Here is a 26,123-nt window from a genome sequence, read left to right as displayed (position 1 = left end):
GTCCTATCACAAGGCCGATGCGCACTACTCATAGCGGGCGTCGGTGTTATTACTTTCTCAGAAATTAGAGTTGCGCTATATATATGGATGAGCATCATATGATGTTCTGGTTGATGGAAGTCGCTTTGATAAGATGGGGATAATCCGCTAAAGACAATCGATAGACTCAACTAATTTTAGTGACCATACAGAGTACTAAATCATTGTGCTACAATAGCATGTAGAGAACTCAAGAGATGACGATCGAGTTGCCTTTCTCGGGAGACACAAGTCTGTGGAATGTCTCGCTCGAGCTGAGATATCCAAGACAACGATGGGTAGTAAAAGTTAACTCAGAATGAATGGAACATACAATGCTACAATAGACTCGATAAACTTATATTGCGATGGGTACTATCAAGCATCTGGTTTCCTCAATTCCCTCTTATGTATATCGGCGGCTTTTAACTCTTCATCGGTCTTCCGCTTTCGTATCGAATGTAACCAAGTAGTGTCCTCCTCGTCAGTAACTACTATCATTACTCTTCCTTGATTGCTATTCTGCTCTCGAGCTTCACGCTCTGCACCAGCGATGATCACTTTCACGTCCTGTCGGTAGACCATCGCCGCGCTGATGATCAATTTCCTCGCCTCTTTGAACTCAACCTCCTGCTCGATGACCTCGACCGGCCCGCCATACTTGAGAAGTAGTTTCACCACGTCTTTGTGGCCTTCTAACACCGCAATAGCCAGGGCAGTAGGACCGTTGGCGAACTTCCCACTAGCTAGATCGATATCAAAAGCATGCTCTTCCAGTAAGTACCGGACAACTTCGATGTTGTTGGAAGAGGTAGCTTTGTAGAGTGCCGACGAGTAATGCTGGTCCACCGCGGTATGGGGATCAACGCCATACTGCTGCACTAGGTGCCTGATGGCGGGTAGAGGTGCCTCTCGCAAGACGTCGGTGAAGAGGTTGGCGAGAACATCTTGCTTCGATCTTGAGCCGGGAGCTTCGCCGGCGATGATATCTGATTTGGGATCGTCTAGTCCTGTCTTCCACACCAAGTTGAATGTGTCAATGTCGCCTCTGACAAGTGCGTTGCCCGCCGCATTGCACAATTTGTCTTTCAACTCTGGATCAGAGTCGAAATAATCGAATTGGCCGTCCTTCTTCGGCGTCAAATAGGAAAAGAGTAGTTCAAGAACATCCGATCCAGCGATCGTAGCTCTGTGTAGGGCAGATCGAATAGTTTCTTTTTGGGCAGCCGTGATTTGTGCACCCAGAAACCCATTCCCCTCTTCGCTAGATTGAGTCGGAAAGCCGCCCTTGCTCAAAATATACTCGAGTGTTTTGAAGTCCTTCGAGTTTGCAGCAGCTTGTACTGTCAGCGTAGTGATGATACTTGTAGTGTCCTTCCCATCCGCCAGTGCTTTCTCTGCCAATGCGTCATAAAGCATCTTCACGCCCTCAAGATTACCCGCACTCGCTGCAAAGTCAAGCGCACTCCAATCCCCCTGACCATCTGTCCATTGTGCCAGTGTCAAATCCGCACCTTTCTGGATGAGCCATTTCAAGATATCGTTATGGTTCTCACGCGCAGCTCGCATCACGGGCGTTCCACCCAACTCACACGTCGCATCCACGATGATACCACCCTCCTCAATCAACACCTTAACGCACTCCAAGTTCCCATTCGCCGCCGCCGCATGCACCGGCACACAACTCATATCGTCTTCCTCACCACCAGTTGCCTCGCCGCCAGCGCCGCCATTCCCACCAGAAGGATGCAACTTGATTCCCTCCCCCATCGCCCACCTGATCACATCCGCACGCCCCTTCACAGCCGCTTTAAACACAATATCCATCCCTTTGTTAGGACATTCGGTGTATATCTCTTTCAGGACCTTGTGCAGTTCCTCAACGTCGGTGATGTCCCATACCTCGCGTCGGTCTAGGAGATTGATGCCGAGCGAGTCGTACCAGATGGGGTCGGACAGGAAGAGGGAGTTGTAGGGGAACTGGTGCCATACCATGCCATCTGGGAGCTTAGGGAGACCTTTGTAGGGGCCTGTTGTTTCGACGTTGTTGGGGTCAATGAGTGGGACCTGTCCGGCGGGGGGATTGTTTTGAGACGCCATGGCTAAGAGGGAAGAAAGCATGAGAAATTCTTTTTTCTCCTTGTGAGTTTGAGAATTGGATAATGCGGGGTTTTAAGTATGAGAATATATCGAATTGCGAGTTGCAAGTTGCGAGGGTTTGGCTAGGGAATGGTGGTAATACATATTTAGGCGCCCAGGGTTGGATCGGCAATCTGCCTTGTGGAATCTCACGACTGCCTAACGCCTTGCTTGGGATGTGCATGCAATTGTGAGATAGTGGCAAGAGAACAATGGTATTTCTAAGACATCTGAGGCTATGCGATGTTGACCATCATGCTATTTTATGGCTATGGATTCACGCTATGCTAGGGAGTGAAATTCTAGTTCAAATAATCTAAGGTTCGGGGTATATGGACATCATCGTGAGTATCAAGTTTGGTGGCGATTCTAATTATTCATCTGTTGTGGAGCTTTCCTCCACCGCCAACCCAAAGTCTCTGCATCAGCCCGTTCTTCGTCCGTGGCATAATATGACAGCCAACGGGAAAAGTCGCATCGGTAATAGGTACTTTGTCGCTTGAATTCCTCGTACCCAGGTTGATCTGGTGGATAGTGAGGCCTCATTCGCTGCTTACGTGCTTGTTCAAGCTGGTGATCCTTCACGGCGTCTAAGAACCTTCTTGCCTTTTGTTTCTCGGAAAGTTCCGATAAAGCAGCTTTTCTCCTTGCTACCTCTTTTGGTGAATCGTACTTGCGCCTCGGTTTCATGCGATGGAGGGGGGGAGTCGGAGGGGGGGTGATTGGAGGGGAGGTATAGTAGTATCCTCCAGTGGGTGGTTCGGGGGTGGCTGCGATTTCAAGTTGATCGTGGAATTCGTCGGGACAATACTCTAGAGTGAGTTGGACAGTACTGTTGGTGTCTAATGCTCTTGCTCGAGTTTCGATAGTATCTACACAACCCTGGAGGATGCGCTTTTGCGCGCTATCGTTGTCCAACGGTATGTTGTCCAACATAGGGACTGGATCCTTGCTGGGTAGAATTACTGCGATCGATGACTGCTCGTCGTAAAAGTCTTGCTCGTCGTAAAAGTCTTGCTCGTCGTAAAAGCCTTGCTCAACGTAAAAGCCTTGCTCGTCGTAAACAGGTTGAACATCGCTATCATCCTCAATGTAGAGACGAGGGAAGCCGAATGATCTTTTGTTACGACGAAGTGCCCCCCTCCCTTTCTTCTGGGTCGATCCCGCGAACTCAAACTGACGAGCGAGGATCTCGCAGTGCTCTTGTCGATCGTCGTGTTTCTGTTTCCATATTTCTACCTCACGTTTGAGGGCGTCCTTCTGAGCAATGTAGGCCTCCTCAATAGCGTCGAATGTGGACACCTTGTCATGGTATAGTTTCTCCCAGCTGTCCTTCTGTTCCGCTACCTCGTTGTTCGCCTCGTCAGACTCTTTGAGCACTGCTAACCGCAGAAGGTTCTCAAGCTCAGCAAGTTTGGATTGCGATATGAGTTGCGTTTCTTTGAATTCCTCTAATTCTTTTCCCGTTTCATCGTTCTGTTTTTGAACAAGGGCAACCTTTTCCTCAAGGGCCAAGCGGATGGCGAGGTACTGGTCCAACATGGATGTCGGGTAGTTTGTGATATCGCCGGCGGGATTGAGTGTCTCTTCACTATTTTGCTGGACGGGTCCGCCGAGCACGAGGTCTTTCATATCCGTGCTTAGTTGCCTTCTCATCAAGGAATAACTTCGTGATGGCCTGTGAATGGATTCTGAGCGTTTGACGTCCACTTCTACTAGCGGAGGGTGCTCGTCCACTTCCACTACCTGAGGGTGCTCGAAGTGAGGGCCTGCATCGGGCTCCTTGGATAAGCTTGATCGACGCGACTTCGTGAATCTGTGTCTATCACTGCTTGATCTTCGACGGTGACTGGGAGAAGGAGAACTAGGTTTTTGGTGGGGACTAGAAGCAGAAGAGCTAGATCGTGACGACCCGCTTGAGCTACTCCACGACTCAAGTCGTTTCTCTAGCCTCTGATGCATCACGAACATTTGGAGCACATCTCCCAGCTCGGTATACCACTCCTGCAATGTCTCTACACCCTCGGTCAAATGCGCAATCTCTTCGAGCAGCTGTTCGTGGAGAACCTCGTGTTCTGCTACGAGTTCCTTCATGAGTTCGTAATCTTCCTGCAAATCGAGGTCTTGAGATGGCACTTGAGCTTGCATTGCTAGACTCTCTGTTTCTGGTACCTCTTGGAATGGTTCGGTAATTTTGGATTTTCCCTTCGTGTCTGGTTTAGGCTTGTGTGCGGGGGAATGCACAATACCAGGAGATTCTTCCTCCCGCGTTGCCTTTCGACCTCTGTTCGGTCCTAGCGGGGAGCTCGCGACCTCTTTGGTCCTGAGGGCTTTTTTCTTATACGGAATCTTAGGCTTCATCTTGGCTTCGAGGGCCCTCGTCATCGTTGCTGCAGTTTTGGTCGCACTTCCCGCCGCATTCTGAGGCTTATCGGGTGTTTCATGGGCAACCTTTGGCGACTCTGGCGTTTTGATTGTGGTCTGTTGAACGTGATCGGGGGCCTTGCTGGATTCGATCTTGAATATGTCGGAGTCATGGTCTTTGTATTTGTTGGCAAAACGTAGGTATGCATTTTGCATGATGGTTTTAACGTCGACGTCGCTGATACTGAGACTAGCTCCAGCGCTGCTAACGCTGGCATCTGTATCGCTAACACGCCATGGTCTTGAAACAGTGGGAGGCGATGGTTCTGGCCAAGCCCTATAAAAAAGGCCATCTCGTGGTGAAGGCGATGTTTCTGTGTCAGTCTCATAAGACGATATGGACACATTGGCCTCGAGGACGCTCTTGGAATCATCCTCACGGGTTGACAGACTTCTTTCTGACATTGAAAATGTGAAGTTGAGTCTACTCTACACTTGTTCGCAATGTTCGAGCCGGGGTGTATGTTTCCCATGTTGATACTCGAACAATGCATGTTCAAACGTCAGACACACTGTGTTTACATATAGGAAGGGGGCGTGAACACTGCTTGAACATTGCAATTGTCGGGGGCATGGGACTCTGCAGCTTTGACCGATTGTCTCGTGCTATTTTCGAATGTCTCTTCCTCCCAGACAAACTGCGATGTGCAGAAACTGAAGAGACCTTGTTTGTCATGGGGATGTTTCTATTTCGAAACCAATCTCCAGATCCTTGGGGGACGTTCTTCTTTGTGGTGATCTCTTGGCGAGGACCTTTGTCCTTATTTCGATTCGTTCGTTCACAAAGGAACATCCACGTGCTGAGGACCGTTTAATGCTGGAACCGCCCAGCGCCCTCCGTGGCTGTCCCGCTACTGTGTGTCCTCGTTGTTGTGCTGCGTTGCTATGCGCAAGGCTGAGTCGAACACCGAGCCTTACTATAGTAGCAGCAATAAACAGATCGAGACAAGCATGGGTTGATGCAAATATGGTATGACGAAAGGTCGACCGTCCAGACTGCCAATGGTGCTTACCTTCGCAATCGATGTAACTATCTTGCAGCTAGAGGATGCTGGGGGGAGCGAGACGCTCGATCGTGCTGCAATCTTGAGAGCGTGCATGTTCAAGCCGTTTACCTCCGCGATCGATTGATAAGCTCCGTGGAGAGGCAGGGAGGCAGGGAGGCAGGACAGGTAGGGAGGGAGGCATTTCGTTCTAGTTCGAGTTGCATCCTATCACCGCTGCAGCCTTTTCATGTGAATTCTCGTGTTATCCAGGTTCCCGGGTCCTCTAGGTACAATAATATATCGGCGACTGTGGAAGTCGTGGCGTGGGTAATGCAGAAGTGCATATAGCTTGGCGACGTCCACCAACTTCTATATACGTGCATAGCGGCTGGCAACGTGAGCTGGGGTACGGACCGAACTTGAGGGACACAGTTGATGCCATGGACGAGGCGAAAACCAGAGATCCAATGGCATAGTGAATAGATGTGATGGCATATCCTCGGAGCGGTGGAAGCACGCGAAATGCGGAACACCATACTTCATCCTTGGCAGCAAGACAGAGTCACGCAGATTAACTGGCAAAAAACAAGGTCTATGAAGCCACAAGAATTGCTCTATCCACGGGACCTATTGGTGGATGGTGGTTGTTCGAGAAGATATCCGGGTAGACCCTGCCCGCGGCCGCACTAAGAGAGGAATTGATGAAAGAAGAAACCCCTGGCCACTCACACCCTCAATTCAGAGCGACAGCCAAACATGGGTAATACTGAATCGACGGCGAGGGAACCGATTCGCTCCCTTACTGGGCCTTTTTTGGACGAGATCCTCCTGTCAAGATCATCCATTGCAAGCACACTCACACGTGTCTGTGCGTGCGGCTTGTACCCTGCATCGTGAAAATATATGCCGATTCATCCCCACGTCCAGCTTGGCAAGTCGGACGGTCGACATCGCTTCTCCGACCGCAATGACCGTTTGAACACCCCTCTCTTCCCCTCTGTGCATCTTCGACTCAAATGATCAAGTGTACCGTCAAATGTCATGTTTATATGAGGTCCGAGGAGGCGCTATTTGGCATATCGATGCCAGAGTAAGCATTGACAAGCGAGTTCTACCACTGTACAGATTGCAATGCCATGGCCCAGCGGAAATCTTGGGTAACGTGAACCGTACTAAGATACTGCTATGCGAGGAACGAGACGAGGCGCATCGGCGACGAGGAGAACGGAAGCAATAGCATGATAGTTAGCCAGCGAGTGCCTTAGCTGCCCTTAGTTTTCCGGCTCAGGGCACCGCACAGCAGTACGACCAGAACGAGGGCACACGCGGCATACTCGTAGGAAAGATAGTGGGTGGTGACGAATCGAGAATCGAGCGGTAGAGTACAACTGCTTCCCCGAAACAACCAAACGGCATTCCCGTGCCATTACACACTACTCAACCGTGGCTCGCGTATCCTAGTAAAGTGGGGTACTGTGCCACTTCGACGATACTGTGCCGCAAAGGACGAGCGAGGTTGTTGGTATGGATCGTGTCCGATCGAATTCTCCTGAACGTGAAGCTTGATCTGTAGCGCGAGCACGAGGGAGAGATTAGAGATTGTGTGCGTGCACAATGGCCGTCGCGATGGGCGGCCGCGCGGATGATATTCCTCTGACCAATGAAGCGTTCGAGGCTGCAGGTGCCACGAGAACCATTGCTTTTCATTGTCCATCCACATTACGCCTACATAGGCAATGGACTTGGCTATGGGATGGGCAGTTGGACAGTTGGACAGTTGGACAGTTGGACGGTTAGTTACTCGTAGCAGATATCTACTTAAACCAAGAATAGTAAGTACTGCAATTCCATTAGCGCCCGCGGAATGTAATCGGTCTAGAGAAAACAAGCTAGGGAAATGGAACGCCACAGGCGTCGACTATTACATGCAGAACTGAGGCACGGCCATACGCACCCAATGAAGTCCCCTAAACGCCATGACAGCTTCCTCTTGGAGTGGCCTCGTAGGAGGTGACATGGTATTGGGATGTTGAGCATGCCTTAGCAATCGATGGCTTATGTGTGTGGGTATGGATAGAGCGGCAGAGAATTCAGTTCGACTCATGAACAAAATTACCGTATTCGGATAGAGATGCCTTGAACTTGATTTAGGATTTGAAGGCGTGCCATTGAACGATAGTTAGAAGACAGGCAGAGGTACGAGTAGAGTAGATACGAGGTACGGAGTCGAGACAGGTAGAAAGACGGGGGGGATAAAGATGCTCCCAAGCAATTGAACATGATTAAACCTCGCCCTAAAGATTTTAGTTGCCGAGACCTCCCCATCTGTTGCCCCGCAATCGCATACGAGTCAACATTGTATCAGGTAAAAGATGTCATTCGGTTCTATTAACCACAAATAGTAATTCGTGCCAATCACATTCTATCCATTTTTTGGGTCAACGTCAACCCGTCCAGATACTTTGAATACCTAATTATGAAATCTTGGTCGGTAGGAAGGTCCTCAACAATCACATATTTCCATACCGTGTAGACGATGCAGCCGCGCATATCCCGCGCCATTTGCCTGGCGGTCGGTATCTTCAATCAATGCAGGCGATCCCGAGCCGACCAAGAAGCAATGAAAAAGCAAACCTGCCCCTGATTCAAGCGTGTGTTAGACGCAAGCGAAGCACATTTTCTGCCGCTTGCTTCACTGCATCGCTTGCCAGGCCCAGTCAGTTTTCCGCAACTTTTGATTGATATGCCCGCTGCGTTTGGTTATCAACTGCTTATGGAAATGGCGTACATTCCTTGCGCGCCTGTGACAGGGGCTAATCCCAGACAATTGATACCAGGATCGACCGGATGCAACCGATTTTTGCTGCATGCGTCAGGAATATACCGTGACATTAGATACTCGTAGCTCGCAGTCGCAGCCGCTGTAGGAATTGTGCTTCCTAGCCTATTCATACCATTTGGTGCACTAGTTTTGGTACCAAACCTGACGGTCCTCGGCATCTTACTGACTAACCCGGATCTGCCGAGCACAACAGAGGAGCAAGTCTGGTTGACTATACGGCTCCTCATTTGCGTCGACGAGTCGGAATTGGCTCGGAGTCGTGGGAAGGAGTTGGCAGCCCTGCCAATCGTGATGCCTGCAATGGCGTATGGCCTGAAAATGACTCCACATCATCGTACGTGCAGATTTGTTGAACTGCCTCCCAACTCGCTTTCGGGTTGTTTGACCTCGCCGCAAATAAGAAAACATGCATTGAGAGGACTACTATGGGGGGCCGCAGTGATCCTGCAACCCAAAGAATCTCTATTGATAGTTTTTTCTTATTGTGCTGCGTCAATAGAAAGCATAGCAGTGAAGTCTTCTCCGCCCCAGCAGCGCTCCTCCAAGAGTGATAGAATAGTGGGGGAGATAGTGGATGAGATTATTAGTTTTCCTGCGGAGAGGAGGTCTTTTCGATGTGTCCATGGGGTGCTGACCGTCCTGCAATGCAGGTAACCGCTGTAAGGTGCACCCCAGTCTCACGCTAAGGCGTGATATAGCGGTCTTGGAGATCCTACCAATCTATCAACCCAGGCGGCCGCGGCGCGACAGAGCAACAAGACTTGAAATGATACTGCTTGAGACAGCCCTCCGCTGTGGAGACGTAACTGGGCATGGTAGGGTCGCCTGCAAATGGCATTGGTGCAAGGAATGTGGCCCTTCGACTCTTTGTGTAACAGCATACTCTCTCCCTGAGGGGTCTACCACATCCCCCGTGAAGAAGACACGGCAACATGTAATGAGAGTGAAGTCAGACCACATGACCGCTAATGTGCAGACAAGATGCTAGTCTGGATCGACAGACAGCCTGGACTGGTGCATATCCCCACCATGACTGTCACCGCATTAGGGCCCGATAGGGCATGGCCCTGATGTCGATGCGATCATGGCGTTCGACTGCCAGTGCTACCCCAAGTGGAGTAAGATGGCCGCCGTTTTCAACCACGAGTTGTCGCAACATATGATAACTGGCGTTATGAGCGCGCCGGGAGAGCCCCTCAGACTAGGGACATATTACTTGCAGACATCCGCTCGACGACCCCGACTGTATCGATACCCATAAAAAGCTGCAGTTTCCAATTGTGGCAAGGTTCGAGAGATACTCCACGGATCCGGTATTCTTTGTCCGTCTTCAGACACCAGCCCTGGTTGGCTATACTCACTGTGAGTAGAAGACCTCGAGGCTCAGCTGTCGCTACAAATACCTCTGAACTTACCTTTATAGACAAAGAGTTCTGCCACTTAGATTCGCCTTATCACGGTTGCCAATTTTTGGCCCGACAAAGAAACGTGCCATTCCACCAATCTTAGACACACCACGTTCTGTTTGAGATTGGCACATATCTGCCCCAAACGTCCCGTACAATTGCTTCCGAAATCCAAGGTTGATCCGGTGAAGTGCAAGTAGAGTATGTACCAAAATTCCGTTACCGCATCTCTTAGTGTTTTGCTGTGCATGTCCCTTTGCAGGAAGCAAACTGGGGGTGTATGCAGCGATGCGCGGTTTGAGCAACAACACTGACATACAGAACTAGGTCTGTTAACTGGATTGAACATCGCTTATTCTGAACTCATTCCTTATTGTATTTCCTGCTCTTGTTAGAGAATTGGACCATCATTCGACCTCCTACTTGTGGTGTTGCGCTGTGCAAATCGGCTCGCCACCCTTCACAACGCCGTTCACAAAGCACTTTCAACACTTCAACCAGCTTCCTTAACAACGTCAAGACTGTACATTGAGGCCGTACAGACGTGTTTCGGAGTGGATCGAGCTACTGGTATATATCTTTCGTTGGCAAAGTCCCCTTGGTTCCTTCCACTTTTCACCAAGCCTTGGATTTAGTACCCAGCCATGGCGACAAAGTCTGTCCTTCAACAACACCCCCCGACCCCACTAAGCGTCAGCGCAGACTTACACTCCGGCATGCAGCAAATTGCGCAGTTTAACGAAGACCGAAAGTTTTCGATTGAGGACTCACAATCGTGTGCCTCCGGGTACGACTCCCCAGCTCCAGTGGCACAAGACGGAATGGCCACAGTACCGTTCCACCCCGCTCACCTGGTATCGCAAGGCGCTCCAGGAATTGGGCTAGATATACAATATGTAAGGACACTGTGAAACTGAAGGAGATTGTAACATACTGATTGTAGACAGGATACTTATCACCACAGCTCTAGCTTTTATTCCGACGGTCATTATAACGGCCTTCCTGTAAGTGACCAGTATAGTCATGTCGATATTGGACTTTGCTAACTAGAATAGACCCATCCCGTATTTTCAGGCTCACCCCCTACACCTCGTTCCACGAATGAGAACGACGACCTACACCGACAAACGCGAAGCGGCGAATCTGTGCGTTCATCACGTTCGCCAAAACGACAGCCACCCGCGAGGATAAGATCAACTCCTAAGTCTAGGAAGAAGTCCGGCAAGGATTTCAACCGGAAGACGCCTAAATTGACGGCACCCTTAAGCGTGTTGACAAAGAACATGGCCTCGATACCAGTACGAGATATGGGAGCTTGGGTCAAGCGATCAATAGAAGTGAGACGAAAGGAGGTGGAAAAGAAAAATGGGTACATCACCAGACCCATGAACTCCTTCATGTTGTATCGTTCCGCGTATGCAGAGAGGACTAAACAGTGGTGCCTACAGAATAACCACCAGGTGGTGTCCTCCGTCTCTGGAGAGAGCTGGCCCTTGGAACCGCCCGAAGTCCGCGATATGTACACGGAGTACGCGAAGATTGAAAGACTCAACCATCAGAATGCCCACCCGGACTATAAGTTTTCTCCAAGTAAATCGATCTCGGCAGCCAAAAAACGGAAGGCCGAGTTTTCCGACGACGACGAGCCCAGTGATTTGGACGACGCCGACTGGGCCCCCGGCCGGTCAAGACCGAGATCTGCTCGCAGGCTCGACCGAACCGTAGGATACCCTGTAAACAACATGAGAGCAAATTACTACGACCGCTCTTACATGTCGAATGGGAGCGGCATGAGCAGACCGTCTTGGGATGTGTCGTCCGACAGTAGGCACATGAGCATGCCCATGCACAACGAAATCTACACTCAATATTTCCCACCCAACATACATCCAACTATGAGCATGGGCCATATGGATGACCTGCGCATGCGAAAGATTGATACACCTACTACCACCATGCAATTCTCTTCGGGACATGCTTTGCTTGGGTTGCCAGGAGGCAATGCAGCCGATATGATGCAATCGCTGCATTCGCATACTGGGACACCATTGACCGATGAGGGACAGGTGGACCCAATGCTCTTAGCCTATGACGGAGGACACCAGGCTTTGGAGCCTGCGATGACGCATCATGGCCAAATCTTGGAGCTGGAGCAGGACGGTGTTCACGGTTTGCTAGGAGCAGGAGCGCCGCAAGCAGATTATCACCCCGAGCAGTGGCAAGCAGATTCTCACCTGGCAGCCATAGAACAGGGTTGTGAATTTGAAAAGTGGATGGAAGCTTCATGATGGGCATATCAGTGAGCTCTGTACATCAGTGCGATTCCTCCGGGAGAGGAGGAAAGTACATAACCCGAACCTGCTGGTCAGATTCAACGTCAAGCAAGGATCTTGCGTTGTAGCATACTGAAGCTATGGCATTCGCTTGTCCTAGAATAACGAAGTTGTATTTTTAAGGAGTTTGGAAGGAGTACGGAAGGATTACGGAAGGAGTTCATCAGGGTATACCCATCGTCCTGTCACAATTGGATGACAGTTTGACAAGCATTTTTTGTGGTTACCTTTGAGTTACCTAGATTTCAGTAATATGGGTTTTTTTTCCATCATGACACTGTTCTCTCATAAGTGAAAGTCTTAAGTGTGCAATGTTAAAGTCGTCAACTAATTGATGTTTTACTCAAATCGAATATCCATTCTCTCTGAGGAGCATTGATCACTCAGTAGTTGGCTGATTGTAAACCTCCGTTCTGCACGTTTCTCTACCTATGGTCACAAGCTCCTGTTGTCTGCTTCGTGAAGTGGTCTCGAGCATGGTGAAACTGCTATCGAAGCCTTGCGAGCAAGGATAGGCGGCGATAGTCCCTCCGCGGTGGCTTGGTGAAGAGGCGTGTAGTTGTTGTTGTTGTTGCTGCTCGCTAGGTTAGGTTGATAATGATGGGACGTTGGAAGAAGAAAGAACAATTAGACGGAGCACAGTACGCACAGGCCACGAACAGCGTTAGCGCAACGCCTGCAGGTACCGACGCGACTGATGATCCCGCGTTCGCCCCAAAGCCGACAAGCCAGCAGAGGTATCATTCCTTTGTCTCCTCGAAAAACACGGCCTTCCACTGCGCCTGTCTTTCTTTCACTTAACCTTCTTCTAAGAATATTCTAGGGCGCACTGGCCGCTCGACGATCAGAATGTATGGAGAAATTGGCAACAAGCTGGTATACTACCCCGCTATTGCTGCACATCTCAAGTGGCCTGGCTAACATCGTGTGAAGGTCCAAGATGCAAAGCGGACGCAGTCCCTCGCCCACCTACCCCGTTACAGAACTGAGATGGTCAGAGCGGTCACTCGAGAGGTTCGTGACCTAGACAAAGACGTAGGGACGATCCTAGAACCATTCGCTGGGTCCTTCAACCCCTCCACTGAGCCCGCAACTGCCTGTGCTCTCCTAGTCAACCACCTTTGCATGCGGAGAAACAAACGATGCTTACTGGCGTATCACCGGGTTCGATCAGACAAGCTTGAGGAGATGTGCTGGGGTGGTGTCGATGTCCTTGAAAGACAACAGCAGCAGCAGACCAGTAAACCAGGTGGCGAAGGGGCAACAACATTAGGGTCTGACGGCAACTCAAGCAGTCTTAGCCCCGAGGAGGAGGAGTACGTTCGTCAATACAGCGATCTGCTTGCTGCATACAAGGGTCAATGGACGGATATCGACTTGACGGGCAGTCTCGAACCTCCCAAGGACTTGTTCATTGACGTACGAGTACTCAAAGACGCGGGGGAGATCCAGACCGAATACGGGTGAGTAATGTCTCTAGAATCGATGATGATCACCGCGACTGACTCAAACTTAAGTTCTATTACCTTGACGAAGAACAGTCAATTCTATGTGCGTCAAGGTGATGTTGAAAGACTCATCGCGCAGGGGTATCTTCAACGATTGGGTTAAAAGAAGCGTTGAGCGTTGCAAAGCAGCAGACCTGCAAGCACAACAACAAAAACAGCATCCGCGGAAGCAGCCAAGAGCATCCCCGCGCCCCCCACGATGGGATGGTACGATTTCAACTTCGAGACGACTCTGTCGGAACGTTCGACAGAATCATCTTGACAATTAATTTCAAGTGATGCTGCAGGACGGTTGACCAACGGTCCACTCAGACTGGGTCCGGTGGGTCGGTATGCTTTGCGTGGGATAATATCGCTCGAAGCTTACAGGCATCGTGATCACGGGGAACGACAAAATCGCACGTCGCCGCAGCCAACGATCAGAAGGTGTCATGTAGCCTGCACCGAATTGGGTTGCGCACACTAACCACATGGGCCTGTACCTTGTGGCTTTGCTTCAAGCGAGCGTAGGTGCAGAACTATCTACCTAGGTACTCAATGGGTGACACAACGCTGTGTTGTAACTAATGGTGTCGAATTCTAGATGATATTGACAATCGAAGGAATGAATGGGCACGATAACTACTCCGTACAGGCAATTGATGATCTATCTACTCATACTAGTGCTTCGACGATGCTGTCACTTGGAATTTATTCATGAATGGGCGACTGACATGGGCATGGGCTGCTTAGGTTAAGAAGAGCCAAGTCCCACTTCAGCTGACTGTCGATGTGCGAACGCGTCTCACCTTGCCTGCCTTTACCCAATTCAGGTGTCTACATGTACACGGTGACTTTCTATCTTCTAGGACATAATTATTTTACAGAGTGGGCCAGACGGACGCTGTCGCTAATGCAGCTCGTATGGAACCTCTGGGCCGTGCGGATGCATATCATGGCACGGCATACGAGTAATACCATTAATGCATACCCACTTCGCTCCTCTCTCTCTGTTTGGTTGGACAGTAGGCATTTCACAGTCGCCATCGATTGTTGGGAGTGATGCGATAGCTCGCCATACAACTGGTTCAATGGCCATCAACCAAAAGTCCACATCAATGTATCTACTTGATTGAACCCCGAATAGGAAATGTATTCAAATCAGTGTTATCGCTCCATGGGCCTTTATCATTGAATGTTGCAGAAGAGAAAACTTTTTTTCTCCGTATCTGTGGTTCTGCTCAACAACCAAAGATGACGTCGCCGGGTGCGGGCCGGACGATGGTCGGCCTCCCTTTTAAATACTGGCAGCAAACTCTTCCTAGTAGAACTGGACCTAGACCTCGACCTCGACCTCCTCACCACTACCGCAACCCCGTCGTAATGCGGGCGCGCGCCGCCATTGCCATTTAACCTGATCCCTACGAATGCATCTAGTGCCCGTCCCCACGTCCAGCGCAATTGATCCCGGTTGATCGCTCGCCATCCATACAGTCCCGAAATTTCGCTCGCTCCACCCGACAGCTCAACCACAACACTGGTTTCCTGGGCTATCGAATTGCACCATTCATTCCTCTTCCCACTGGCCACCATGTCAGCTCGTCTGTCCCTGGGTCGTCGGGGCGATTCCGACGACGGGCGACAGCAGCAGCAGCTCCCTTTCGCAGGGGAGGACGACATCCAAGACGACATCGCTGCATTGGAGCAATCTGCCTCTGGGTCAGCCACACTCCCACGCTCGCGATCAACGAGAGCAGCATCCGTCACAGCAGGTTCCCTTTTATCTAGCTCCTTCTCCCAAAGGACTCCGGCACGGTCTTTCGCTCACCAAGCCTCTCACTCTGGCCCAGGTAGGATCGCTGGGATCGCGCCCGTCGTTATGGTTCGCTATGAGACTGATTGAATACACAGAAAACCCTCCCCAGTACTCCTCGCATGGCGTTCGTGAACGATCGAGCCAACTCGCCTCCTACGCATTGGACTCCGAGGTATACCAGGACCGAGACCGAGCGTTGAGTTTTGCGGATTCAGATTCATTCTCCGGCCGCCGGCGGAACTTCTACGCAGATGTAGAGTTCGGGTCTGGAAGGAGATATTCAGACTCGATCGATACGGACGTCGTTGATGAAGAAAGTGAACCAGAATCGTCATCCACAATCGTTGGCACGACACGAGGAGACTCATCCAGCCAAATGGCAAAGACCAAGGCGCAACAAAAGAGAGGGCCTGCACCCGAGGTGGTTGTGGAGGACACAGAATCATACCTTCCATCAGAGCGCACGCCGCTACTTCCTAAAGCTCGTCTCTCGCGAACAGATTCCCAACCCAAACCGAAGGCCACGGGAGAGTTGCAGGCCGAACCACTCCGCCTCCGAAAAACGAGATTCGGTTTTGGAGATACATGGCGGCATGGCAAGGAGCACATCTCCAAGTTCCAACGCACCATATCCAGCCCGAAAACATATACCAAGGAAGCCGCCATTGCAGGTGCCACAGCCAGTCTGCAGACGTTATCTGCAGTCTTCCTTGGCCTTCTTTTGAATATTCTAGATGCCCTTTCCTACGGATATATTCTTTTCCCACTCGGAGAATCCGTTTTCAGCAAGACAGGGCCAGATGGTATCTCTATCTTCTTCGTTAGCTGCATTGTCTCGCAACTATGCTACTCCTTCGGTCTATCCGTCTTCCGAGGTGGTGTTGGTTCTGAGATGATTGAAGTTGTTCCATTCTTCCATAAAATGACCTATTCGATCATGGCCAAGATGGAGGGCGAGAGCGATGAGGCTATCATGGCCACCGTCATTGTAGCGTATTGTTTAAGCTCCATCGTAACTGGTCTCATCTTCCTGGCATTGGGCGGCTTCAAACTTGGAAACCTCGTCAGCTTCTTCCCACGGCACATCCTAATTGGGTGCATTGGGGGAGTGGGTTTCTTCTTGGTCGTCACGGGTATCGAGGTATCTGCACGTCTGGAAGGCAACCTCAACTACGACTTTGAGACGTTGCAGAAGCTATTCTCACACGACACAGTGTATCTTTGGATGTTGCCTCTCGCTCTTGCCATTATTGTGCTCATTTTGAGGCGCTTGAACAAGAGCCCGTTCATTCTCCCAGCGTTTTTCATTGTTGTATTTGCGGCATTTTACACAATTGTCAAAGGCATACTCAAACTCGATTTGGAGAACGTCCGAAACTCGGGTTGGATATTCGAGAAGCCCGAGGCCGGCGTACCATTTTATCGTTTCTACTCTTATTTCAGTAAGTCGTCCTTGTAACCTTTATCGTGGAGCAGAGCTGATATTTGGCAGAATTCGGGCAAGTTGATGGCGCAGCTCTTGCCAGCACTATACCCACCATGTTTGCTTTATCTTTCTTCGGCATTATCCACGTGCCTATTAACGTTCCAGCGCTCGGAGCGGCGGTCAAAGAGGACGACGTTAATGTCAACCGCGAGCTCATTGCTCATGGCATCTCCAACACGCTTTCAGGCTGTGTTGGTAGCATTCAGGTAGGGATAGTCAATTCATGAAACGATTCTTTGGCTAACCGTGCTTAGAATTACCTTGTTTACGCTAACAGCATCTTGTTCATAGCGAATGGTGGTGACAGCCGCTTTGCAGGCTTTCTACTTGCCATGGCGACAACTGCTGTCTGGGTGGCCGGCCCTGCCATGATCGGATTCATCCCCGTCTGTCTCGTTGGTGCACTGATCTTCCTTCTCGGAATCGAGCTTATGCAGGAGGCTGTCTGGGACACCTTTGGAAAATGCCACAAGCTAGAGTACCTCACGATCATTGCGATCGTCCTGATCATGGGTGTCTACGACTTTGTCGTCGGCATCTTCACCGGCATCGTAATGGCTTGCCTGAGCTATGTCGTTCAGAGCTCCCGGACACCAGCTGTTCGAGCCACATACAGTGGTGAGGTCGCCGAGTCCACAGTCCGTCGACCTCGTGCAGACCGTCGTTACCTCAGTCAGGTGCGCGGACAAATCCGGGTCATCAAACTCAGCGGGTTCCTTTTCTTCGGAACCATTGTGTCGGTGGAGGAGTACATGCGATCTCTAATCGAAGACGACAACTTCCGGAAGCAACCGATTGGATTCATTGTCGTCGACTTCTCGCACGTTACCGATGTCGACTTCTCCAGCTCCGAAGGCTTCGCACGAATCAATCGGATCCTCAACCGCAAGGGCGTCAAGATGGTCCTCAGCAGCGTGTCATTCAGCAACAAAGTCGGCCAAGCTCTCCAGAACGTCGGCCTTCTCGACGTAGAAAAGTCAGAAGAAGACAGCCCGCCACCAAGGGTCTTCGAAGACCTCAACACAGCGTTGGAATCATGCGAAAACGAACTTTTAGAAGCCTTCTACCTACACTGCCGCCACAATGGCTCGTTCAGCGCGTCCAGCATGAAGCGCAAGACCACACCCCCAATATCCATCAGTCACACTCCCGCTGCAACCACCGCAACCTCAACGCCCGCGGCCTCCCTCCAAGCCCAGCAACCCTCCCAGCAATCCCAACAACAACCCACTCCTTCACTCTTCGACCCTCAATTCCACTCCCCACGCCGCGGAGCCCAATACCTCGCTGCAGCCGCAACCATGCGCGCCGAACAAGGCGGCAGCAGCCTCCCCAACCACACCCCCTCCGACCACCTCCCCTCCTCCACCTCCCCCAACCCGTCCCCACAACAGCAACAACACCACCCCCTCATCCCCAACAAATGGAAATCCCTCGCCCAACCCCTGAAAATCCTCCTCCAAACCTTCGAAGACGTCTCCACGCGCAACGAAGACTTCTGGCACCGCCTAGCCCCTTACTTCACGCGGCAGGACCTCCCCGCGGGAACCGTCCTCTACTCCCGCGGCGACGAACCCAACGGCTTCTACATCCTCGAGCGGGGCCGGTTCCGCGCAGAGTACGCGCTCGACCAGGGGCGGTTCTACGAGGTCATTCTCCCCGGCACGACATGCGGGGAGCTGCCGTTCTTCAGCGAGACGGATCGCACGGGTACGGTGGCGGCCGAGGAAGATAGCGTCGCGTGGTTGTTGACGAGGGAGAGGTTTAGGGAGTTGGAGGGGAAGGAGCGGGAGGTGGCGAGTGAGTTGCTCAAGGTCGGGCTCAAGTTGACGAAGGAGAGGATGGATGCGATTACTTCTTATGTTTTGGTCACTGCGTAAAGCTTGCACTGTTTTGTCTTTTGTTGGTTGGTTGGTTGGTTGGTTGGTTGGTTGGTTGGTTGTGTCTTTTGCAATCTTGTTTTGATGCTTGCGTCGTTCGGGCGCGAAAAGTAGGGGGGATGCATTGGATGGTTTGGATGGTTGCATGAGTTGTATGGGAAAGGCCCAGGGGGTATTTTGAGGCAGAAAAAGAAGATATCAAAGCAAGCGTGCGTGTGTGTTTTAAGCATCTCTCTTTCTCGCATTCACAGCAAAATGAAAGCGTTCACAGTCCCCGTAATGAGAACCCGTTCAAATCAAGCCACATCATATCACATCACTCGGTTTCGTCAAAGTAGATGATGGTTTCTTGAGCGCAAAGCACAACCAATTCTTAATCTCATTATGGATTCGAGTATTAACATTGACGTATGTGACTGTCTCTCTCGCATTATCTACGTTCCGTCCACTCGATGACTGCCGACTAATTACTTATGACCCAGACCATAATGTCACCGCAATCTCTCCTCCTCTCGCTCGTGTTAACGCCCCGGGGATATCTGTGATGGAAAAGAAAAAAAAGAGCCGAAGGGAAGAGAAGCGAGAAATGCACACAGCCTCTCTGATTACATAACTTCCGCCGAACGAGCGCTCATGTTCGAATCCCAAAAGGGATTGGAACGGTAGATGCTGGAAACGATGAGTGGGATATGAACTGGAGGGGAGAAGAGAAAAAGGTGAGTGAAAAGTCCAGTAGCAGTGATGGGTGGAGTGTAGTGACACATGAAGGAAATCAAAAAAAGAAAGAGAAAAGGAAACGAAAGGTAAGGGGTATCTCTGATGCAGACTCATAGACTCCAAAGATGGTGGCCGGCCGGCCAATGTACGGAAGGTGGTTGTGAGGCTAGAGGGTATATACATCTGTCGAATCTGTCGAACGGTTCCGGTGATGTCTCGTCAGCGGCGCTGCAACGCTTAAGAAAGGTGGGATTATTTGGTGGAATTCATGTGACATGGTAAAGAGGTGGACGAAAGTCGATGCGTTGGGTTCGTATGGATCCAGCTCTGGGTGGTGGCGGTGATGGCCCAGAATGCTATCAAATCTGAGGTAGAACCAGAACTGTCAATCTATCGCCTTCTCGGTAGAAATTGGAAAGAGGTTCATCGGCATCATGTTCGTGACCCAAGTAGGCCACCCTCAGACGCTTGTTGGCGTACTGCATTTGATATTAGTATTTAAAGCTGATGTCTCGGAGGTAACTGCATCTGTGATGACTTACCCCTTCCATATGCTGCAAGTGAGAAATTATGTCGACCACTCTTGGATTCGGAAACGCTTTGATGAGTATATCTTTGCTCGTATCACTCATACGGCAGAAGACTCTCATATTGGTTCCGGGCGTCGAAGTTTGGCTCTGCACTGGCGAAATAGGGGAGGACAGGTCTGGTGTGCCGCCCGCTGCAGATCCTCCGTCATTCGTAGATCCAGTCCTCGCAGCGGTGCTCCTCTCCTTCATTTCCCGCGCCGCATCCTCGTCCGATACGATTCCTTCTGGTTCCAAAACGACCCATTTAGCTCTACTGACGCTGTATTCGACTCCCACATTGTCGTATATGCGCCGCCACAGCTCACCCGTTGGGCAGGTGCATTCGGCGGCATCGATCAGTGCTTGCGCATTCTTAATGTCCCCCTCTTGCGCAAATTTCACAGCTTGTTGGTAGGTCTGCCATATGTGCCTGTTTCCCTCGGTTCGAGTGTCCCACCAGTCATCGCGTTCCCGAGCCAGGCGCTCGCGCGTCCAAGGCCCGGGGTTGTGCAAAGATGTAGCCTGCGTCGGGGCAGGGAGTTTTGCGCGAGCAGATCGCGGTATCGATTTGAGAGTCACATTAGGCGCAGCGACCGCGGCTCCAGAGGTAGCGGGCTGAGAAGATGCGGAGTCGGGATTAGAGCCGGCCGTTATGTGTCGCGACGATGCATCTACTTGGTTGGCAAGCGTTGGATCATGTCTGTAAGGCGATTGCCCCGCTTGAGGGCGAGAAGCGCAGCAACCCTAAGTGATCGACTACGTCAGTAAGATTTCAAAACGGGCGCGAACACAAGTTTAAGCAAGTATGAGCTTGCGCTTGGGTCAGGACCTGAGCTCGAGCGTGAATATGGGCACAAGCATGGTGAAGCTAGTGGCAGCAGCTCACGACAAGCCTCGGTAAGCTCTAGCATGTAGTATATCGTCATTGTCCAAATAGACAGGGAAACCTCCAAGACAAGTGAGTCTCAGAAGCTGTACGACATACCATGGTTCAGAACGAACGTCTGCTTAAGAGGGTCAATGACCGGTCGACTTCTGGTATTTGATCGTAGTAATGCGAAAAGATACAGCGAGCAAGCGAATGCAGCTATGCGATGGAATAGACAGAGCGGGATAGTGTATGTGACATTTGAGAGGATTTTTTACGAAGAGAGTGGGGAAGAGAGGAGGAGAGAGGAGTATGTGTGTGATTGTGTGTGAGTGAGAGTGGAGAGAGAAGAGGGTTTGAAGCAGGTGCGCAGGAAAGAAGAAGTTGTGAAATCTAGAAGGGAAGTCTAGACGTCGAGACTGGCATTGGCATTGGCATTGGCGATCGCGCGCTGGCGGCGACTGGCGATTGGGGTTGGGTGGTTGGCTTAACTATCCGGTGCGGGACAGGTCAGGACTTTACCGCCGACTGTAAACCGTGACCGTGACCACAGGCAATACGAGCATCCATCACCTACCCCTCCAGATGGAGCTAGGGAAAGAGAAGAGAAGGCAAATACTCAAGGGGGCACAGCTTCTGCTGTCCCGTTGTTGTTGCGGAGTATGTATGTAACTTGAAACATACTTGTCACCGTAATCTCACGCTGCTTTCCTGTACTGTCTCTTTGCTGTGTACACCTACTCCGTACCAATGTAGGTAGAGTATGACTATGAGGTATATACAAGTAAGTGTGAATGCATGCATGTGCCCACTACTCAGTGGTGCCATTGTATACCAAATGCTGCAACCCACTTAATTGAGGTGCGCAAGCGTGAAACTAGCCATTGAGTAACGAGTAATGCGAAACTAATGACTAGAGGAGCTTCTCAACATCAACAACTAACATCGGGTCAGTAGATCCTTATCGTTTACCATACTCCTCATCTTGGTCTTCATCTAGACCTTACGACGAGTAGTGTATGTGTAGTACCATGTAACTAGGAATTACAGACTCACTCGTGACCCTCAGTTACACTTGGAGGAGGTATCGCAAATATGCCTAGGTATTACTTATCCTGCTTTTTCCGTTGAGACCGAGGGGTATGAGACATCACACACACATACACACGCAAAATGCAAAATCACACATCAGAGGTCTCAGGAATGTTCCAACGAGAAAACCACATTTTAATTAGAGATTATTAGGTGGGTTCAGTTGCCCTAGTGGCCGCTTGTACATCTCCTCATAAGGCTGTACACAGGGTATCAGGGGTATTTCGCGACAAAAAAGCAAGAAAACATAGCGACAGCCAGGCCAGACAGTAAAACAAATACTTGGTATCAAAAAGAGAGAAACAAGTGCAGAGTGGTATCAATCTAGACAAACAAGTGGGCATAAGCACGAAAGGAAAGCAGCAGAGATTGACGACCTCCAAACATGTCCAATGCCACAGATGAATGCCCACACATAACTATGAGCGAGTGACAGGGGTCGGTGCGAAAGAAAGAGACGACAAGGGGTGGCGGGTATGAGTACGGGTAGGAGAGTGATGCGTGGGAGCTCAAATCCAAGGCCCTGCGCCGGAATACATGCGAGGTTGCGAGGTAGTCCAATGCAGGATTTTCGGGGGTATTCATCGTGCAAGCCGTGCGGTCAAACAAGGGATCTTCGGTATCTTTGCTTTTCCGTCATTCCATCATGGCTATCGTCGAGGAAGGTGGGATCTTCCCACCATACCTTATGCAGTGGTAGAGACTTGGGGCGCGCTTTTGGGAGCCTGCCCTACTGTAACCGCATCGGGAACGACGTCACCGATGGTGGTGGGCTCGGTGGTAGCAGCAGCGGCGGGAGTCTCCTCCTTCTTCTCCTCAGTGGCGACGGCGGGAGTCTCGGTGGCAGGAGTCTCCTCCTTGGGCTCAGCAGCCTCCTCGACCTTGGCGGGGTGGGCGGCGGGCTCCTTCTCCTTCTTGGAACGTCCAGCCTTGCTGGCGTTGCGGAAGAGACCCTCGACCTTGCCGAAGATGGATCCACGCTTGGGCTGGGAAGAGGCCTCAGCAGGAGTCTCCTCCTTGGGGGCCTCAGTGACGGGAGCAGCGGGGGTCTCCTCGGTCTTGGGGGCCTCGACGGGAGCAACGGGCTCCTCAGTCTTAACTGGCTCCTCGACCTTGGGCTCCTTAGCAACCTCGAGAGGGTTCTTGGCCTCGCTGGGAGACTTGACCTTCTCCTTGGTGCCACCCAAGAACTTTCCGAAAGAGAAGTGCTGCTTCTCCTTGTGGGGAGTGGTGGCAGCTGGCTTGACCTCCTCCTTCTTCTCCTCCTTTGGTGCCTCAGTGGCAGCCTCAGCGGGGGTCTCGACGGGGGCAGCAACAGCTGGGATCTCCTCGATCTTAGGTGCCTCAGCAGCGACCTCAGTCTCCTTAGGAGGGACAGCAGGAGCAGCTGCAAGGCCAGCCTCAGACTCCTTCTTCTCAGTGGTAGGGCTCTTCAGCTTCTCCACGAAGTTGCCGAAGATGGATGCACGCTTAGCGGGCTTGGGCTTCTCCTCAACCTTCTTCTCCTCAGCGACAACAGGCGCAGCAGCGACGGGCTCCTCGACCTTGGTCTCCTCAGCAGGCTTGGGGGCCTCCTCGGTGGCAGGGACAACAGGAGCAACGACGGCAGGGGAAGCCTCGGTGGCGGCGGCGGGAGTAGGCTCAACAGTCTCCTCCTTAGCCTCGAGCTCGCCCTCCTTCTTCTCCTCCTTCTTTTCCTCCTTCTTCTCTTCAGCCTTCTCCTTCTTTCCGAGGAAACCACCGAAGATGGAAGCACGCTTGCCACGGGAGACGGAGCGGCTCTTGCTCTTGGACTTCTTCTTCTTCTCCTTCTCCTCGTCGGAAGAGGAGCTGGAAGAAGATCCGGCACGAGCAGGAGTGGAGCCCTCAGCGACAACAGGCTCGGTGGCCTCGGCGGGCTTCTCCTCAGTAGGCTTGAGACCGTCGGTGCTCTTCTTAGGGGTGGAGCTCTCCTTAGCGGCGGTAGCAACTAGTGCAGCGGGCTTGCCTTCGCTTAGGGTTAGCATCGAGTCCATGCAACGGGAACAAGCGAATGCAGCAATGGTTTCCCTCCGATTGCGACGCGACGCGCCTTTGATGAATTAATTGTACTTACCAAGCTTGGAGAGTTCCTCCTTGTAACCCTCGCTGGCGACGATGGTCTCCTTCTGAGCCTTGGCCTCCTTGACGGCCTCCTCGAAAGCAACGAACCATCCGTTGCGCTCGGTGGCGGTCTGAGCCTCAAAGGCGTGCTTCTGACCGTGCAACTTGAAGTGGAAGGCAATGGTGCCATCCTTGACGAGGTTCTCAGCCTCAGCCTGGCCAACTATGTTAGCTAGGGAACCACGTGATACTTTCGAACAGTCTCGACACTTACCAAGTTAAGGACACCGGCGGGAGTGGCCTTCTCGTCGGCGTGCTTGACGAAGTAGAGGAGACCCTTTCCAGTCTGGCTAGACCAGGCAGCAGTTGGGTGAGCAACCTCAGCCTTCTCGCCGCGCAAGTAGTGGCTCAAGCTCTGGGTAGAGACAGCCTCCTCGCCGAACCAGAAGTACTTCTTGGAGTAGCGGAAAGCACTAGTGATGTGGTTAGCATGTTTGCGCCCAAAAGCATATGGCATAATACTCACTTCTTGAGGCCCGGAGCCTTGTAGCCCAAAGCACCGCTGTGGATGGGCTCGACGGGCTTCTCAACCTTGGTCTCCTCCTTCTTCTCCTCTACCTTCTCCTCAGCTGCAGCTGGGGCAGCAACCTCATCCTCGGCCTTCACTGGTTCCTCGACCTTGGGCTCGACAACCTCGGCGGGAGCGACAGGGGCAACCTCGGCGGCGGGAGCGACAGGCGCGGCGGTAGCATCGACGGGCGCGACAGTGGTCGGCTCAGTGGTTGGTGCGGTAGCGGGAACGGCGGCCATTTTGTGATGATTCAAACAAACTAACTCGGGTGATGTTGGTTGTAGGTTGAAGGTGTTGAGTCACTCGAAAGATACGGTGAGAGTAGGAGCTGGAAGCTTGACGCTGGAAAGCTATCGAAGGTTGGGTGGGGGTATAAGGGGGGTATATGTGTATTACAAAGGAGTATGAAAGGGACAAGGACTGTGCCGTTGGGAGACAGCTACAGAAGATGTATTGAGAGAAGGCTCGATCTTGGAGGGAAGGATCCGAGAGAGCAAAAAGTAGAGAGTTAAAGAGGAAGAGAGAGAGCGAGGTGGTGTGAGGAATAAGAACGAAGAGGAAGAAAGCGAGGGAGCCAAGGGCAAGGAGAGCTTTAAGAGGGTGGATGGATCATGGTTGGTTGTAGGACTTGGGTTCGTTGCTAGGGGGCAGGGATACGGAAATTGGTTGGCTCAGCACAGTCACTTCTCTGTCTCCTCTACCGGAGTACCTACTCTCACACTCACTCTCGCACTCGCACCTCTCGCCCCGCCCACCATCAACTACCACCCGCTTGTACTTTAATTGTATTAGAGTAGAGTAGCAGTATTAGTAGTACGGAGTACATAGCTAGTTAGCTAGTGGTGGTAGACTGGTAGTGGTAGGGCATTAGTTATTTTATTCTCCTAGGTACAGAGTACCTAGCTACCCTTTACCAGGAACTGTGTACGGTGCACATGTACTGTATTTTATTACTCCTGTTCTATCCCGTCCTATCCTCTCCTGTCCTGGCCTTCAGCACACTCGACTGGGACACCTGGGCCTTCTTGCGTCCACCTCCTGGAATTAAAAAATAAACGGGTTGGGCTGGCTGGGCTGGGTTGCTTATGCAAAAGCGCTGAGGGCGCTCTGAAACAAAGCGCCTCTCATCCTTTAACTTGTGCTCTGCCTTTGGTTGGATATCACAGTACGCATGTATGGGGTATTACTGCATATATGTCTGATAATGTATCTGTGTCTGTACGGAGTGTTATTCAATATTATTTTATTCTCACCTCTATTTGATGGACAAACCATCTACGTGCAAAGTATCGAGTACCGTTGTAGATAATTGTAATTATTCTCTGTCTTTGCGCCTCATCCCTTTTCATCCCCACCCCCCTCTCAATACTATCTGCGAAGTACACAGTACATAGGCACATCCTATAC

The 26,123-nt window shown here is 51.3% G+C and overlaps 6 protein-coding genes across 6 annotated transcripts; 3 read left to right on the top strand and 3 right to left on the bottom strand.

The window, feature by feature from the left end:
- Positions 1–396: 396 nt before the first annotated feature.
- BU24DRAFT_458468 (ankyrin) lies at positions 397–2,118 on the bottom strand (the record flags this gene model as incomplete). Its single annotated transcript, XM_033531640.1, has 1 exon — positions 397–2,118. One exon carries the CDS (start codon positions 2,116–2,118, stop codon positions 397–399), a length of 1,722 nt encoding a protein of 573 aa, XP_033387064.1.
- Positions 2,119–10,356: 8,238 nt separating this feature from the next.
- Positions 10,357–12,580, top strand: BU24DRAFT_103679 (uncharacterized protein). The gene is made up of 3 exons (XM_033520721.1): positions 10,357–10,711; positions 10,763–10,819; positions 10,871–12,580. The coding sequence occupies exons 1-3, from the start codon at positions 10,460–10,462 to the stop codon at positions 12,101–12,103; spliced, it is 1,542 nt and encodes a 513-aa protein (XP_033387063.1). The 5' UTR covers positions 10,357–10,459; the 3' UTR covers positions 12,104–12,580.
- Positions 12,551–13,843, top strand: BU24DRAFT_103638 (GINS complex, Psf1 component). Its single transcript, XM_033520720.1, has 3 exons — positions 12,551–13,024; positions 13,082–13,611; positions 13,666–13,843. The coding sequence occupies exons 1-3, from the start codon at positions 12,998–13,000 to the stop codon at positions 13,757–13,759; spliced, it is 651 nt and encodes a 216-aa protein (XP_033387062.1). The 5' UTR covers positions 12,551–12,997; the 3' UTR covers positions 13,760–13,843.
- Positions 13,844–14,977: 1,134 nt separating this feature from the next.
- BU24DRAFT_418263 (sulfate transporter family protein-like protein) lies at positions 14,978–19,170 on the top strand. The gene is made up of 4 exons (XM_033526941.1): positions 14,978–15,485; positions 15,547–16,893; positions 16,944–17,143; positions 17,192–19,170. The coding sequence occupies exons 1-4, from the start codon at positions 15,227–15,229 to the stop codon at positions 18,815–18,817; spliced, it is 3,432 nt and encodes a 1,143-aa protein (XP_033387061.1). The 5' UTR covers positions 14,978–15,226; the 3' UTR covers positions 18,818–19,170.
- A 723-nt stretch (positions 19,171–19,893) lies between these two features.
- On the bottom strand, positions 19,894–20,964 carry BU24DRAFT_458463 (uncharacterized protein; the record flags this gene model as incomplete). Its single annotated transcript, XM_033531639.1, has 3 exons — positions 19,894–20,013; positions 20,077–20,847; positions 20,959–20,964. The coding sequence occupies 3 exons, from the start codon at positions 20,962–20,964 to the stop codon at positions 19,894–19,896; spliced, it is 897 nt and encodes a 298-aa protein (XP_033387060.1).
- Positions 20,965–22,749: 1,785 nt separating this feature from the next.
- BU24DRAFT_458462 (uncharacterized protein) lies at positions 22,750–24,955 on the bottom strand (the record flags this gene model as incomplete). The annotated part of the gene is made up of 4 exons (XM_033531638.1): positions 22,750–24,050; positions 24,159–24,360; positions 24,420–24,618; positions 24,672–24,955. 4 exons carry the CDS (start codon positions 24,953–24,955, stop codon positions 22,750–22,752), a joined length of 1,986 nt encoding a protein of 661 aa, XP_033387059.1.
- Between the last annotated feature and the right edge of the window lie 1,168 nt (positions 24,956–26,123).

The sequence above is a fragment of the Aaosphaeria arxii genome (genome assembly GCF_010015735.1).
Source record: "Aaosphaeria arxii CBS 175.79 unplaced genomic scaffold BU24scaffold_2, whole genome shotgun sequence".
In the NCBI taxonomy this organism is placed as follows: domain Eukaryota; kingdom Fungi; phylum Ascomycota; class Dothideomycetes; order Pleosporales; genus Aaosphaeria; species Aaosphaeria arxii.
Note: the sequence above shows the minus strand (reverse complement) of the source record. Positions and strands in the feature narration are given on the sequence as shown.